Here is a 15,690-nt window from a genome sequence, read left to right on the forward strand (position 1 = left end):
TTCTATTGTCGCGAAAACAAGAACTAGAACCACTAGAACTGCTAGAACCGCTAGAACCATGTGATTGTTGTTGTGTGTGTACGGTGTACGGTGGCATAGGTATGGGTGATATCTGTTGCTTTTTACGACGGTTTGTGAAAGCGCAGTCTACCTATGTGTCTCTGCGAAGACATTTTTCCCTCTGCAGTCATGACAAAGCGAAGCCTGGCGTCTTTTTACATAAGCTTCTCGACAAATCAAAGTAAGCGAGCCCGGCTCAGCTTTCGCTGCAGCCCTGCTTGTCGAGTGCTGCTACGCGGTCTTTTTCACCAATGCTTGCATTGTGCCTTCGTATATTCATTCAAACTTCAGAGAGAGAGAAGGAAAATGATGTATGTCAACAGCGAGAGAAAAAAAAAGTGTTTAACAAGCGGTAAAAGGAGGTTTCCGATCCTTCTACACGTGTATGTTAATTGTGTTGTGCGTGTGCGTATATCTTAAATCAAACGAAACATTTCTGGAGGGGGGATTCGAATGCTCCCCCACCTGGCTTGGATTATGCAAGCTGGCATTCCCATAGCTATAATTTATGCATGCACAAACCAACATTCTTTAGGGCATGAGCTGGTGTTCCTGCACCAAAATGTAAAAAAAAAAAAAAAAATCATTTGCAGAGGGACTGACGTTAATATGCAAAAGGGGTCGCTCATAAACTGCACCTTTATTTCGCAATTATGTCTATGGCAAAAGAGAAACAAAAATATTATAATGATTGGGCATCCTGCAAAGAAATGTTCAGCTGAGTAAAGGGACTTGCAGTGGAATATTGTTTACAAAATTTTTTATTTTCTTTTCAGGAAACGACACCCGCAGCAGTATTTATACGTGGTATGTTTGGCCTTGCTGTTGAAATTCTAATACACCGGTTTATCCTGCAGCATTGGTGAACCAAGCTTTCACTAGCTGTTTTTAGAGCACAGCTCTTAGGCACTCATTCCTGTATTGAATGACGTTGTCCACCGTTATAACTGAGTGAACGAGCATAACGAAAGATTTCCTCATGCACGCACCTCGAGCTATGCAACGCCCTTCTTCTTTTGCCAAGGCCAGCTGGATTATTCTGGAACCTTCGCTGCCAAAACTCGCATGAAAGAGAATAATAACAACAAAATGTCAAGGCAAGTGAAAGATCTGGCTCGCGCATCTTGAGCCACGTGACACTCTTCCTCGTTTGCTAACATTACCTGTGCCTCCAAAACACACACATGCACTTAACAACAAAAAATTAAAGAGTAGGTAAACTACTTTATTGATTCATGAGAGAATCATGTGACAGGGGTGGGGGGTGATGGAGAAAAGGAAGCAGAACAACGCTGGGCCCTTGGGCCGCTCTCAATGACCATGCACTTTTGTGCTTCGGTGACCCCTCTGCACTCTGGCCCAGCTCACTGTCTAAAGCTGTAGCTCCGGTTGCGAGCTGTGTAGAGCAGCCCCCCATCGCTCCTGCTGTTTTGACCCTTACCAGGTGGCTTGGGCTTGTTTGGGCAAATTAGAAAGACGTATTTAAAGTCGGCTCTGGTGCTAGGACGCAAGTGGCAGTGAGGAGAGGTTTCGTCATGAGTTACAAGGGAGAGAAGGAAAGGCATCATGACTGTGAGACGAAGACTGAAAGCACTGCGAGATGAAGATAGGTCGCTTTCAGCCCAGTTGACAAGTCCTTGGGCCTGGGTGGGAGCGGCCATATTGCCTGGGTGCCCGCTGTGTGCAGATTGGTGAGGTGATTAGGTGGGGGAGATGATTAGAGAATTCTAGCAGAAAGGGAGTGGATTTTGCAGTTGGCATAATTATTAATTGTGGTTTTATAATCGGAGAAAATATACTCAGCGAAGGAGTGAGCAATTGCTAAGGCAATTGCTGGCTCTTCCGAATCCAGGGATTCTGTCAAATTTTGAATCGATGCACTGACAGTAAGGTTTTGGAATCTCTCTACAACTGCTAATGCAAAAGTTGGCCGGTTTGAATATTCAGCCGCATATACATAAACTGCCAGAGTATCAGGAGGGTAGTTTTTGTGCAGAGCGTTGGCTCCATTTTGCTCGATGATGCTCTGGGTGGGTGTTTTTGGGAAGTGGCAGGATGCAGATTTTATTGCTAACGGCAGTGGGAGGAGAGCATGTGGCCATGGTAGAAGCAGGAAGTTGATCCCGAGTTGGTGCAAGAGTGTTTGACCAGTTTATGTATGTGATAGCATAGGCGTGCGCAGAGGGGGGGCAGGGGGGCGGCCGCCCCCCTAATAACCTAAGAGGGGGGCGCAAAACCTGCCCCATACATTGACCCCCCCAGTCACCTAAGAGGGGGGGGGTGCAAAATCTGCCTCGTACATTGAGTTACAAGGGGGGGGGGGGGGCTGCGATGAACCTTCGCCCCCCCCTAATGGGGAACCGTGCGCACGCCAATGTGTGATAGCCTTTGGTATTGACTTAAAGAGAAGCTGAAGTGGTTTTAGAATTCGGTAAAACTGTTGTTAATGAGGGCCAACATTATTGTTGACGATGGCATAATTTTTTCTGTTGTTGTGGCAGCAGGAGCTATCAAATGCGCAAAAGAAAAGTTCATCTTGCTTGGCCCACACGAACGCACTGAAAGTGTAGGCGTGGAAACAAACTAACCAGAACTACGTCATCGTCGGTAGCTTTGGCGGAGCCTCGCAGCACTGTCGTATCTTCAGCCGTGGCCTCCGTGACTAGTTCTGGCTGCACACATTGGTGGAACTGATCACGAAGGCTATGCTTTAACAGTTATGATGTTGCCGATGACGTGGCGCACCGAAGATGACGTGACCGCGTTTGCTCAACATCTCAAGAAGCCCTGCGACTGCAGCCACTGTTTTTTGCCAAGAAATGCTATTTGCGTTCACTTCTGTGAACTCTTACATTGATTTTCGAATTCTGCAGTAATGAAACTATGATTACACACTCCAAAGTCATTTTTTTTTTAAATGCTTCAGCTTCCCTTTAAAAGGTGTGCTTCTGCGAGCTCTCCCTGGGTGTTTTCCACCCGTAGCTCAAGGAGTTTCACCATAGGCATTGATTTAGGGACTCTGCAACTGTACGTACAGACGGGTCCACTGTTAAAGGGAACATTTGCGTGCAGGGCATGTTTAGATTTCGCTCTCTTGCAAAAACATAGTGGCTTAGATTTCCTTAAAACTACTGGTGGTTGACAGATCTGCCTCTTTTTGACAGACTTGTGCAGTGCATGAACAATATTTCCCTGTCCACTTGCTGTTGGAGGGCCAGCAAAATGAAAGGTGCTCATTGGAGTGTTCCATTTAACAGTGGACCGTACTGTACATACGGTCACAAGTGAATGTTTAGGGACCAACTTGTTCCACGAGTAATTTTTTTTCTCGGCAACCTGACTATGTTGCTTGAAGTCAAGTGGTGGAGCCTATGCGCACATGTTTCACCAATGCAGTGCATTAATGCAGTCCTACGCTGTGAAGCTGTGCTAGAAGAAATATACATTTTTCGGGTGCTGTGGACCCTAAACTTTTGCTTGCAACTGTACATGTATGTCTCTCACAAATTGTTTGCCTCAGTATCTGCTAAATGAAAATGTGTACAGTTGCGCTCACATTTGTGAGTGTTGCAAATGTGAGCACAAATGCGATTACGATACTGCATTGGTGAGTATCGTAATCGTTGGTAATTTTTTTAGTAGTCAGTACAACAAAATATCAGCAGTGTTACACACACAGGCTTGACCACGGCAACACAAGCATCGAGTAGTCATGGCTGCAGCAGATCTGTCTTAACATTGTTCTCTTTCTAACCACTTCAGCATAATAGCACAAGTAATAGCGTCAATGCCACATTGCTCATATTTAAGTTGTATCAAGCAGCAGTACTTGCACCAAAAGGCGCTGGTGTTTTGCAACTGAGCTCAAATTTATGGATTCAATTCTAGGTATCCACATTCTAATGGCAATGATTTGCAGAAGAACATTTCTACTTTAATATATGTGCACACTAAATAGGTCTGAGTCATCAAAACTTATTCCACAGCTCTCTGTTACCCATATGCAGCTTTGGCATCTTTATCTCCATCGAATAAATCAACTTTGCTATATGGATGGTGTGCCATGATCATTAGCACATCATGTTTGTTTTCTTGTAGCTGCCCAACTCTGCTGTGCCATCAACACCCAAAAAGGTGCAGGAGCGCACTAGGAGGCAGCGAGTGCTGAACACTGTGTTCATGGAGAGTCTGTCAAATATTATGGTTACGGGGACCATAAGTGAAGAACTGAAAGGTTTTGCCATTGAACTTACACAGGTGAGCAGAATGTTGATTCTGCTAATGTAAAATTCCTCTCTGCAGCACCTTGATCACTTAGTCAAAATAATAAGCTCAGTCTTATTCCTATTATTGTAGTTCTACTCTTACTTGCGAAGTTTCAACTATTTAAAGGGACCGACAACTGATTTTTCTCAACCCATTTTTTTTACGGCTCGACAGAAAGCTCACCCTTCGCAGTGTTTCTAGCTGCAGTAGTTAATCCCAAAAGCACATAGTTATTTTACAAGCAGCATTTTTCGATCTGAAAGGCTCTAAACACGGACAAACCTTTCCTCCAGCAACGCTGAGAAATGATAGCGATGCCACCAGCCCTTTTAGCGATTTGTGAAAGCTAACATTGTTCTGCTTTCGCAGGAGTTCCTGTAACTATGCTTAACCAACTTTATTTGTAGCTATTCAACTATTTTTGAAAATAACAAGCTGTTAGAATGAGATGATATGGCATTATACACCTTCCCTGTATTTGTACCGCATTGTGTGCGCATGCCTCCAAGGTTGCCTGCGCCTGTGTCATGGGTGGCTTGTCTCGGTATCGTTACTCTCTCGATGCACGAGCCAAGCCAAGTCTTCGAAAACGTCACTATGCATATGCGCGGCCCCGCCAAGTAGCAGCGTGCGTCATTTCTGAGACGAAGTGTAGGTAGCAAAACTACGTCGCTCCAAAATCTTAGTGACCTGGAAACTGTGTGCACGGTTGCATGAGCATGCTGAAAAGTCGCTCAAGACGCGCTGACGAGCATGGGATCATTACGTCACGCGAAGGCAGCGCCACTTTAATGCATACTACTAAAGCAGTCCTATATGTACATTTTTATGGAGTAATACCTTTCAATATAAAGAAACGAAAAATATTTCTATATTAACAAAAAAATCGTTGACCGCGTACAGCAATCAACGGTCACGTGGCCGGGCTCATCGGATCATTCATGTTTTTGCCACCAGAGGTGCCACAGGACATTTTTCGCGACTTTCAATTAAGAAATAAAAATATAAATCTATCTCTCACGAAAAAAATAGGGTTGGTTTCAGTCAATGCGACGGACAATCTTTCCATCACTGGAGTCATCTCATTTCATGTTCTGGGCAGTTGCCGGTCCCTTTAAAGGGGTCATGAAGCACCCCTTGGGCTTGTTGGAAAAACACATCCCGCGGAAAGCTGACACGGCTATGAACTGCTCAGCCAAATACTGCAGTCGTGCGCGCCGCGTAAGGGCTGCAAGCGGAGCGTGAAGTTGCTGTTTTCTCAGGCGGCCTCTTTTCAAACAGAGGCCGTTTCTCACTCTCGTCGGTGGGCGGGGCACCTGCCGGTTGACGTCGCGTATCTGCCTGTCCGCGTCACAAAAGACATAGCATCCTCATTGGCTGATAGCCGACATAAATCGAGAGTGGCATTCAGATCAGATGCGCTTCTCCACGGTGGGCCGCCACTTGTCGGCGCCGCACTCCTCAGTCTGCTAACTTTACACGGTAGCCACACTCGCGCACGCGAATCACAGCAGGAGAGCGATCGCGTTTCACGACGCGCGCTGACGTAACTTCCTTCCCCCGTGCCATACCTCCCCGTGTAACTTCCAGTGCGCTCATTGGGTCGAGAAAAGAGAGAAAGTGCTGGGAGCGTGCGCCAAACCCCCGTAACTCCGCTCGTTCTTGACGGATTCGAGAAATTTTTTCGGCAATCGATTCGGGAGGCAGTTAACTCTGATACTGAGGTCATTAGATCATTACTTGGAAAAGTGGTTCATGACCCCTCTAAACAAAGACATCACTCAAAAATATTGCTGTTGCTTCTGTATACATTTCATTGCAAATTGCTTTATTATTTCCATTACATATAATAGTTATTGTCGCAGTTCTCATCTGTGCACACTCTTAATGTCTCTATTTTCACTTTTTTATTGAATAACAATAATTGTTGTGGTTTTACGTCCCAAAACTATGATATGATTATGAGGGATGCTGTAGTGAAATGGTCCGCAAATTTTTACCATCTGATGTCCTTTAATGTGCACGAAAATCTTAGTATACATGGGCCTCAAGCATTTTGCCTCCATCAAAATGTGGTTGCCGTGACCAGCATTTGATCCCACAACCTTTGGGTCAGCAGTTGAGCACCATAACCACTAGACCTCTGTGGTGGGTACTATTTTTATTGAAATGATTTCAGGTTGATTTTTAGCTTAGATATGGGATTGAGTAATGGATTCTAATGGGATGTTTTTGCATTTCACATTTCATCAGTGGTCCTAATGGTGCATTGCAACCATTATTGTTGGGGTTGGCTGGCCATGAATGGTTTAGGGTAAGAAAAGTATGGTATCAAGTGAAAGGAGTCAATGCAATATACTAGCCTTAGGGTAAGAAAAGTATAGTATCAAGTGAAAGGAGTCAATGCAATATACTAGCCTTGTTGTTCGTGCTGTGGACACTGTAGGGATGAAACTACTTTAGCCGGCTGACCTCGGTGATATGTGATCAGCTTCACACATGTACTGCTTTAGCTAATGTTTATCCTAAACGTTGTCATATCTCTATGGTCTCTCATGTTGCTGTTCTTGGTTTTGCTCTTTATTATTATTATTTTTTGTTGCTCTTTATTATTATTATTTTTTGTTACTCTGTTATGGCTTGCTACACTTCTATCTCAAAAGGCATTTTGAGGTAGATTAATGTAATAAATAATGTGAATTAATTCACATGTGAAGCCAAGTGAATTAATAAACAAAGATTATTTCTTTTTTGCTCACCATTTCAAAGTAGCATTTGAATAAATGACTCTCGGAAAGGTGATATGTTTAAGATGGCCAATGTGATACGTGATGGATGCCTGCTAGTCAATTGCATACCTTGTAGAACTCTAGTTTTTGCCATTGTCACTGTTGGAATCATTTTTCTGCGATTATGCACATGCAATAGGAAAAAAGATCGTTGTTTGATGTGATCCATATGAAATATATAGTTTATTATGACTGGAATGATTAGGAGTGAAAAGTATATGACAGAAAATGCATTAAATAAGTACTACTCATTGTACGAGGCCTAGTGCACGCCTATACAAATACTGTCAAGCCCGACTATATCAAGCTCGGCAAAATCGATTTATCGTTTATATCGAACTATTTTAGAACGCGGCAATTCCTTAACGTCATTGCATAAGAAAATTTACAGCTACATCAAACAAAAATAGCCAGAACACTTGATATATTGATGGTCGGTAAGTGCGAAACGCCCTGATAAGTTGGCTTTCTCTCACGGAAGGGGACTTTCCCGCGTACATTTGGGAGAGCGAGCAGTGCATTTAGGAGGGCCGTATCGATACTGCATTTTCTCACCTACAACCTGCCCCTGCATATAACTTCCACCACCAACTACAAAGCGCGCAAAATTAAGAACTTAAAAAAAAAATTACAGCATATCCACAGGTGAATGACGAAGAGCTTGGGCGAAGCTCCTGAAGCAATCATGTGTACACCGTGAAATGTTCAGTGGTTTCGCCCAGCAGTAATCAAAGCGATACGCCGCTTTGGTTATTTTTCCTTTTCCCGTTTTTCTTTCTTTCTTTATTTTTATATTTTTATTTTTTAAATTTTTTTATTAAAACATTTTTTTTCTATCTCTGTGGGACAGCGCCATCTATTATACTGTTCGGGAGATACTGCCGCGGTTACGCCTGACATGGGACAAGGTTAGACTAAGAGGAGCTACGCCCCTAAAAAAAGAAAACCAGGTCCCCATGTGTTGTCCTAAGGCACCTTCCTTGCATCATCGTGAAGCAGTTACGTGAAGCCAACTTGTGCACAAAAATTTGCATAGAAAATATAGAAAGATCTTTAAAAGCTTTCTATCAAATTACAAATTATACGATATATCAAACTAATTCCCATTTTTTAGCGAGTGCGATATATGCGGGTTAGACTGTATGGGGAAAGCATTTGCTGTTGCTGCCGATGGCTGTTTTTAAGTGGTATTTGCTTCTGATTTTGCACCTCTACTGATACATCACAATAGAAGTGATTTTTATGTGTCAAAATTGTCTAAATACAAATTTCCATTTTGAATTTAGACAGCAGATTCCCAGGTTGACGCTGTTGCTATTGGACATGTTATATAACGAAGCAGCTTAACATTTTTCTCCCTGGCTGTAAAGTGCTAGGTGAACAATGGCAGAAAGGACAAGAGACACATAAAGCATGTGTCGCTCATCACAAAAGCTTTGTTTGTCGTATTGCCCTCCCTTTTGCCGTTCTTTCCCCTGCACTTTACAACCCAAAGATCATGAACCAACGACCCCAAATTTCCATTTTTTCTCCATTTTCACGTAAGAGCTTCAAAAAAGAAGAAAGAAGCATCCCTTGAACTTTAGCGGTTTCATAGCATTATTAACACCTTACCAGCGCAAAGAGAGCAGCATAAGTGATCAGCCTGCAACCATTTGAGCTTTTTAGTATTTCATGTTGCAGACATACCACTCAGGAGCTTATATTTATGAGGTTCAATGTTAATAATGTATATTACATTATGAAACAACAAAGTAGCAAGAGTACATTAATCATGCACCAAGAGCCATCTGTACCCACTGGTACAGAAAATTAAGGTACCCACTGAGATGCCTGAGTGGCTACAGTGTTGTGGCTTCCAAACTTGGACATGGTTTATATAAAAACATTTTGACAGAGATCTGTCTGGCTGCGTGAAAGAATTTTATATGTTGAAATGGCTGCAGCTACAGTTTTTGAAATGGACCTTAAAGTTTTGGGATCCATTTGGTCCCTTCCTCAGGGATTGACTGTACTGGTTGTGGAAGTGGCTCATTTCTTCTCCACACACCTCAGCTATTCCTTTCCATTGCATTGCGAAGGCCGCGCTCTTATACAATGGCGATTGTTCAGTACACCCTTGGCAACATTAACAGCTCTTTGTGAACGATCCCATTGAGCGGTTCCAAATCAGCTGCCATAACAGCAGCTGAAAAAAAAAAAGATAAATTTTATCACTTGCTCCTTCTGTCATTTAAGGCACTAAGTGCCAGGGTGTTCATTTTGGCTGTATGAGGCACTTAGGATATGAGTGCTCTTTTTCAGTTGTAGCTAATCTTATGTAATGTCTGCAGTTAGCTTCTCTTGGTACTGAATGCAAATGTTTACGTTCTGCATATCTGTCATCTGCTATGAGCATGGCAGCAACAGAAGCGTTAGTCATTGAGCCATCCGTGGCTCATTGCTTATTAGTTTACCTGACCAGACGGTATTCCGTTGAACTCTCGACTACGTAAACAACTGTGGCTGTATTTGAAGTGTAGCTTGTCTCCCCTTTTAGTAGGTTGTTGGACTATGCTACTTATTGATGTATTTGCCCTGCTGGTGCTGGTATTTGTCCTGCTAGTGCACTTTGTAAATTAAAGGGACACTAAATAGAAACAATGAATTGGTTTAGATTGATAAAGTGTGCTCGGAGAACTCTTGTATAGTTTATTTCACCACCATAGGTTTATTATTAGAGGAGAAAACCAAGTTCAAAGTTTCATTTTTAAATTTCGCGCCGAACTTTGTAATTCGTGACATAAAAGACTTCAAAGAGCATTTAACGTATTTTGGCACCACTGGCTCGACGAAATTTCCAGAAACTCGTTATGTCAAGTCTCTGGCCCCCTCAGAGGACAATGTACTTCGACTTAACCGATTAGGAACTACGCAGGCCCAAGCAGGTGCTGTCAAAAATATGTGACGTCACAGCAAATGGTGCGGGAATTCCAAGGTGGCGTTGCCACCTGTATTTTCTTTTTGCGCGTTTTCTCACTTATTAAGCGTCTTCGCGCAGAAAGCGTGGTGTTTTTGGTATCGTGGAAGACTACTGTACTAATGCGAGAAAAATCGTTTTGCTCTTTAGTGTCCCTTTAAGTGTTGTACATAACAAGCATTCTGTAGCCTTGTCTCTGTCATACTAGGTTGTCATGTATTCGTGAATTTCCAGGTTCGTGTATCTTCTGACTGTACCCACTTGAATGTGTATTGGGTTACTGCACTTAAGGAGCCTGGTGTGGATGAAAAGGTTGCCGAAATTCTCCATTCAAATGCTGGCTATCTTAAGTAAGTGAATAGTCTGTTTCAGATAATGGAATGATGTGCCATTTGCCAAAACCTGTAATTACCTAGGGATGTTGAGTATAACCTGAATAAACATGGTTCGCGTGTGCTTATTGGTTTGTGAGACAGAGCAGTAGAAATAGACGTGAGTACTTTAGCCAACTTCTACAAAAATTTCACTGACTGCCCTGCTTTTCCACAAGAAAAGCAAGAGATATTGTAACCAAGAAAGGGGTCAGGCAAGGAGGTACAATCTCCCCAATGTTGTCCACTGCGTGCTTAGAAGAAGTTGCTAAATGATTAGATCGAGAGGAAATAGGAATAGGGATTATTAGTAAACATCTTGGCACCTTACGGTTTACTTATGACATGATGCTCTTCAGCAAGAATGATGGTGAATCGCAAAAAATGATTGATGATCTAAACTGAGAAAATGTTGAAGTAGGGCTGGAGATAAATATGATTTTCCCGGGAGACTCCCGAATTTTCACCAATGCTTCTGACTGTATGGGCACAGCCATAAATCTCCTAAGAACAGCGCTCTCGCCACCGTAAAAAAAAAAAAAAAATTAACTAAGGGCATCGGTTCTGAAATTTTCTAATTGCGGGCACAATGCTTAGGTCACTTTTGCTGTAGTACACTAGTGTCGTGTGTAAAAGCACACAAAGGTTGGCAGGGGGCTACTAGATGTCATAGGACGCAGCAGATTTGTCCCTTAAATACACACGCGTGCACGCGCCATACAATTTGAAGTACCAGTGTAATTGCTAGTGTTTACAAACTTAATTGGAAATCATTCTTTTATGACGTTGCTGCGGCTCTGAGAGACAGTAAATTAATACGTACACCAGTTTTCTTCTGTTGCGTCCCCCCACCCCTACGAAATTTCAAATTTAGAGGTCACCAGGTTGGCAGGCATGCAGTACTAACGTATGGGACAAAAAGTTGGAGGATAACAAAGACACTCTAGAAGTTCAGGACCACACAGTGTGCGATGGAGTGAAAAGTCATAGGCGCAATGTTAAGAGATACAAAGCGAAAGAAGAATTTTTTTGAGAGGCCTGTTTCTTTGTTAGATGTAACCAAATGAATCCAACAGACAGTTAAGCCAAGAAAAGCATAGGGGACATGATTTGTTGTTTTTAACTGTAGTTTAATAGTTATGACATAAAAAGGAAGGAATTAAAGTGGACAAAAAAGCACCCTTTTCCATCAGTGGGTTCTGAGCCTACAACCCTTGAAGATTGTGGGTTTGGATCATATGCCACATGAAATCCTCTGTCTGTTTTTGAATTGGAAAAAAATAAAATTGATTGATTGATTGATTGATTGACGATGCTCTCTGGCGTAAAGAGCGTTCCACACTAGCCGCCTTGGCTACGAGTGGCACTGGCTAGCACTCCGAGGGATTACACATACAGAAATACCCAACGAAATGGACGGGGAAGCGCCTTCCGTCATAGCTCAGTTGGTAGAGCATCGGATGTGTAATTCGAATATCAGTGTCATGTTGAGATGTGACACTGTTATATAAATTGCTGCGAGTGATTGCTGTGCCTTGCTAACCATGTGGTGTAATTTTCAGGTCAGAATTGATCAAGAATGGTTTTATTGGCAAGGCACCAAAAATTACTTTTGTGAAAGATGTTACCTATGGAAGAGCTTCCGAGGTGGAGGCCCTTATTGACAAAGTTTGTGCTGATTTGCCACTTGATTTGGACAATCCTGCTCTTGCAGATCAGGAAGCTTCCAGTGATGTGAGTAACCATCATAAAAAGATAACTTCATAATTGTGCTGCTTTGTGTGAACATTTGGTCTCTTATGTTGTCTGCTTTGACCATGATTTCTCAAAGTTTTGGTAAGATTTGTGAATTCGTGCAGTTTTCGACAAATGAAGTGTCAACAGGAGTACAATGCTATTCCTAGGTGACAAATTGAGAGCATGATCACATGCCACTACTTAACTGGTCACAAAAGATGGTGGAGGCCCCTCATAGAGCATATGAGCTGAGATCGCATTGATACTACACGAGTTGATGAAAGTAGAAATTATAGAATACATTTTTTCCAATTAGCCCTAACTTGTTCTTACTGTTTCACTTGTCCATGAACAGTACAAATCTTGTCATCGTAAACACGAGACGTCTGAATTTTTCTGACCTGCTAAGCGAGAATTTTTAGGTGAAAATTCTGCTTATACAGTGTCTAAACATTTGCTTACTAAAAGAAACATGGGGGGCTTGCTCCCTGCAGTGAATACTATTTGTCCTTGTGGGAGTAGAAGGAACACACTTTGCCAAGATATTATATTGTAACATTTTAATAAGTTTGCACTGCCACTAAAATATTAAGCAATACATCTGCACACAAGTAATGTTTGTTATATGCTTTGAACTGATGCTAAATGGAGCTACTACTGCAGTGGCCGTAAAAAGAGAGAGAGTGAGAGGAAACTGTATTTCAGGTGAGGCAGAGAGGTTGGTATAAAGTTGAAACTCCTGTGGTAGGCTACATACCGTACATCACAAGAAGGGAAAGATTACGAGAGAGTGTTATGCAGGTTGATGATAAGGTGAAACAGTGAGGCAGTAAGATGTGAAGATTAACAAATTCATGTATGGGGGGAGTGCTCGTTGAAAGTGACAAAGCTAAACCAGAGTCAAGAAATTTAATGCGGCATTTTTCTGTGAGAATGTGGCAAGTATTCCAGATTATGTGGCCATCTGCAGCTCTGTGTGCAGGTTGCTACTGCTGCTGTTTGTGACCAAAGAAAAGTAAGTGCGTATGTAGGATTTACAATTCATATCACATCCCTAGAACCAAAGGATGCTGGCAATCGCCCTCCCAGTCTTTTCCGAAATGTTTCTGCTAGTGTTTTAGTGCATTTCTTGCCTATTTTTTATAGTCGCTAATAAAGTGAGAGCAAATATGTATTTTGGATATCGAAGGTATGATCACGCACTTTGTGAGTGTCTGCCTGCATGCTCTGTTGTGGTTCACCAAGCGCCACGCTTTTGTCATTAATCATCAGCACGGCTGAGCGGGACTGCTGACTATGCATACATTACATTCCTGTCAGTCATTTTGAAAGTGAAAGTGTTGCCTGCTAGGATTACAGTGGGTAGTGATTTATTATTGGTGTGTAAGTAGTACAATTTTTTAACACTTCATGCCATAGCATTGCAGATGGGACTAGTAGTTTTTGAAAAATTACGGCAAGACATTAGAGCAGTTTATTTTGCACTGTGACCCTTGTGTGCAGCTACATACTTGGGAATGCTTGGTGTCAGTCGCCTACACATGAAAGGACATAACACTGAAGGCCCAATTTTTGTGGTAGTGTAAACTTTTGAATTAGTTTTACTCTTTAATAGAGTGATGTAGTTAATTCTCTTGTGTCACACAAAATTCTAGTAACATTACTTTCTGTGGTTTCTGTCACAGAGCATATGCAAGCACTGTATTGACATTCTGTTAATTTCTCTAGCCACTGTGTGTACCATTGAATGAAATTTGTGGTAGTATGTTCACAGTTTTATTGCCTATTTGCATCTATATCTGTGTGTGTGCACTATTTAAGCATACCATATATGTAATTTTGCTGTCTAAGGTGTAAGCTTTTTTTTTTTTTTTTTGATGATATGAATTTGAAGGAAAGGTTGGCACATTTGGCTTCCATTTTCTTTTGGTGGCTTTACGATGCACAGCACACACAAGAAACTGAAAGCACAGATTCCCTGAAAAATGCTGGAGCTAGTCCAAGGTCATGAATGTATGCAAAGCCACACATAAGTCAAGGCGGTTACAGAAGAGAGCACAAGAACATGTCCAAACAAGTGCAAGTATTGAAAATAATCCAGAAGGTCACAGTTCTCTAGATGAGTGGACAAATGCAGTTACACATAAATCCATATCACAAACACAAATGTGCGGATACTTATGCATTCTCTATAGTCGGGTACAACTTTAGAAAAAAAGCGGCATTTGCACCTCAAAGGCGGATGCACACGCGCTTCCACCAATGGGCACGCGCTCTAGACTGACGTCACGAGCCGGATGGCCGGTGCCTCCGCTCAAGGAGAAGAAGCGGGACTATTTCTTTGCCGCGGAGGCAATCGGCTGCCGCGCTTCGGTCATATGGGCGTGGCCTCTCCTTTTTTCTAAAGTTGTACCCGACTATAGTATCAAGATAGTTGTAACGGTGGGATCATACATGAAGATTTATCATTCAAGCCTAACACTGATGTATGTTACTGGAAAATTTTCAGAGCAACATATACTATCCATTGTGTTACAATGAACTAGCATTTTGTTGCTTGATTGCTGCTTGCAGCTCATAAAATGGTCTACCAATTATGACAAGTAACATACTTCTCATTCTATGTGCAGGAAGAGAGAAGCACTGTAGACAGCTCACAAACTGGGCCCTACGTTCCTCCTGAAATGAAGATGGATGTTTATGGATTGGACCGTGCAGCCCTCATGAGGCAGGTCCTGCTAAAGAGCAGAGGGCAGAGTAGAACTCCTTTAGAGGAACTGGCTCCCCTTAAGCCTGGTACCCTTCACTCGGAGGAAGCGCAGGCCAGAATGATGAACCTTGCGGAATACGTGCGACAGAGGAAGCGAAAGAGTAATTTGCAGACGAAGGCTGAGAGAGAGGCACAGAGGAACTTGCAAAGTGTGCAACTGAGTCCATACGAGGAGCATTTGTCGTCTGCCACACCAGACCCACTGGTGGAGCCTGAAGACACGTATGACGAAGATGAGCACTGCAATGTGTCATTTTTAAAAGAGGATTAAAATACTTAAAAAGGAAATATGTTTTTTTTATCTTCTTTTGAATAGCTGCATATTAGGTGAGTGCAGTTTGGATGTCTTGCATAATGAAATGCAAGTTCTTATTCAACATAAACTGTTGAATTTTCTAAAATTCTAAATAATTCCTGAATACTTTGTTAATATTATTCAGTATATATGTATGGGCTGGGTGAATTCCACCATCTGGTAGTACTATTGCTAGTCACGCATGGTCCATCATATGTGCGCATGTGTATATGATAAATGTGTGTGTGTTGAACAGCTAAGATTGTAAAAAGGCAGAGAGCAATAACTGGGGCGATGATACTATTGGAAAACATGCAGTCATAGACTACTTAGCCGTTGTAGGTCTTGGAGAGAGGTCCTTGTTTTGCAAGGTACAGTGCTCCTTGAAATGATTTAAATGCAACACCATTTTTTTTAGTATAACAACTGCTATGAGCAATTGC

General features: G+C 42.2%; 1 protein-coding gene across 1 annotated transcript; it reads left to right on the plus strand.

Moving 5' to 3' along the window:
- Positions 1-19: 19 nt before the first annotated feature.
- LOC119372483 (uncharacterized) lies at positions 20-15,240 on the plus strand. The gene is made up of 6 exons (XM_037642955.2): positions 20-241; positions 837-867; positions 4,159-4,317; positions 10,309-10,424; positions 12,008-12,179; positions 14,813-15,240. The coding sequence occupies exons 1-6, from the start codon at positions 102-104 to the stop codon at positions 15,221-15,223; spliced, it is 1,029 nt and encodes a 342-aa protein (XP_037498883.1). The 5' UTR covers positions 20-101; the 3' UTR covers positions 15,224-15,240.
- Positions 15,241-15,690: the final 450 nt, after the last annotated feature.

The sequence above is a fragment of the Rhipicephalus sanguineus genome, chromosome 1 (assembly GCF_013339695.2).
Source record: "Rhipicephalus sanguineus isolate Rsan-2018 chromosome 1, BIME_Rsan_1.4, whole genome shotgun sequence".
Lineage (NCBI taxonomy): Eukaryota > Metazoa > Arthropoda > Arachnida > Ixodida > Ixodidae > Rhipicephalus > Rhipicephalus sanguineus.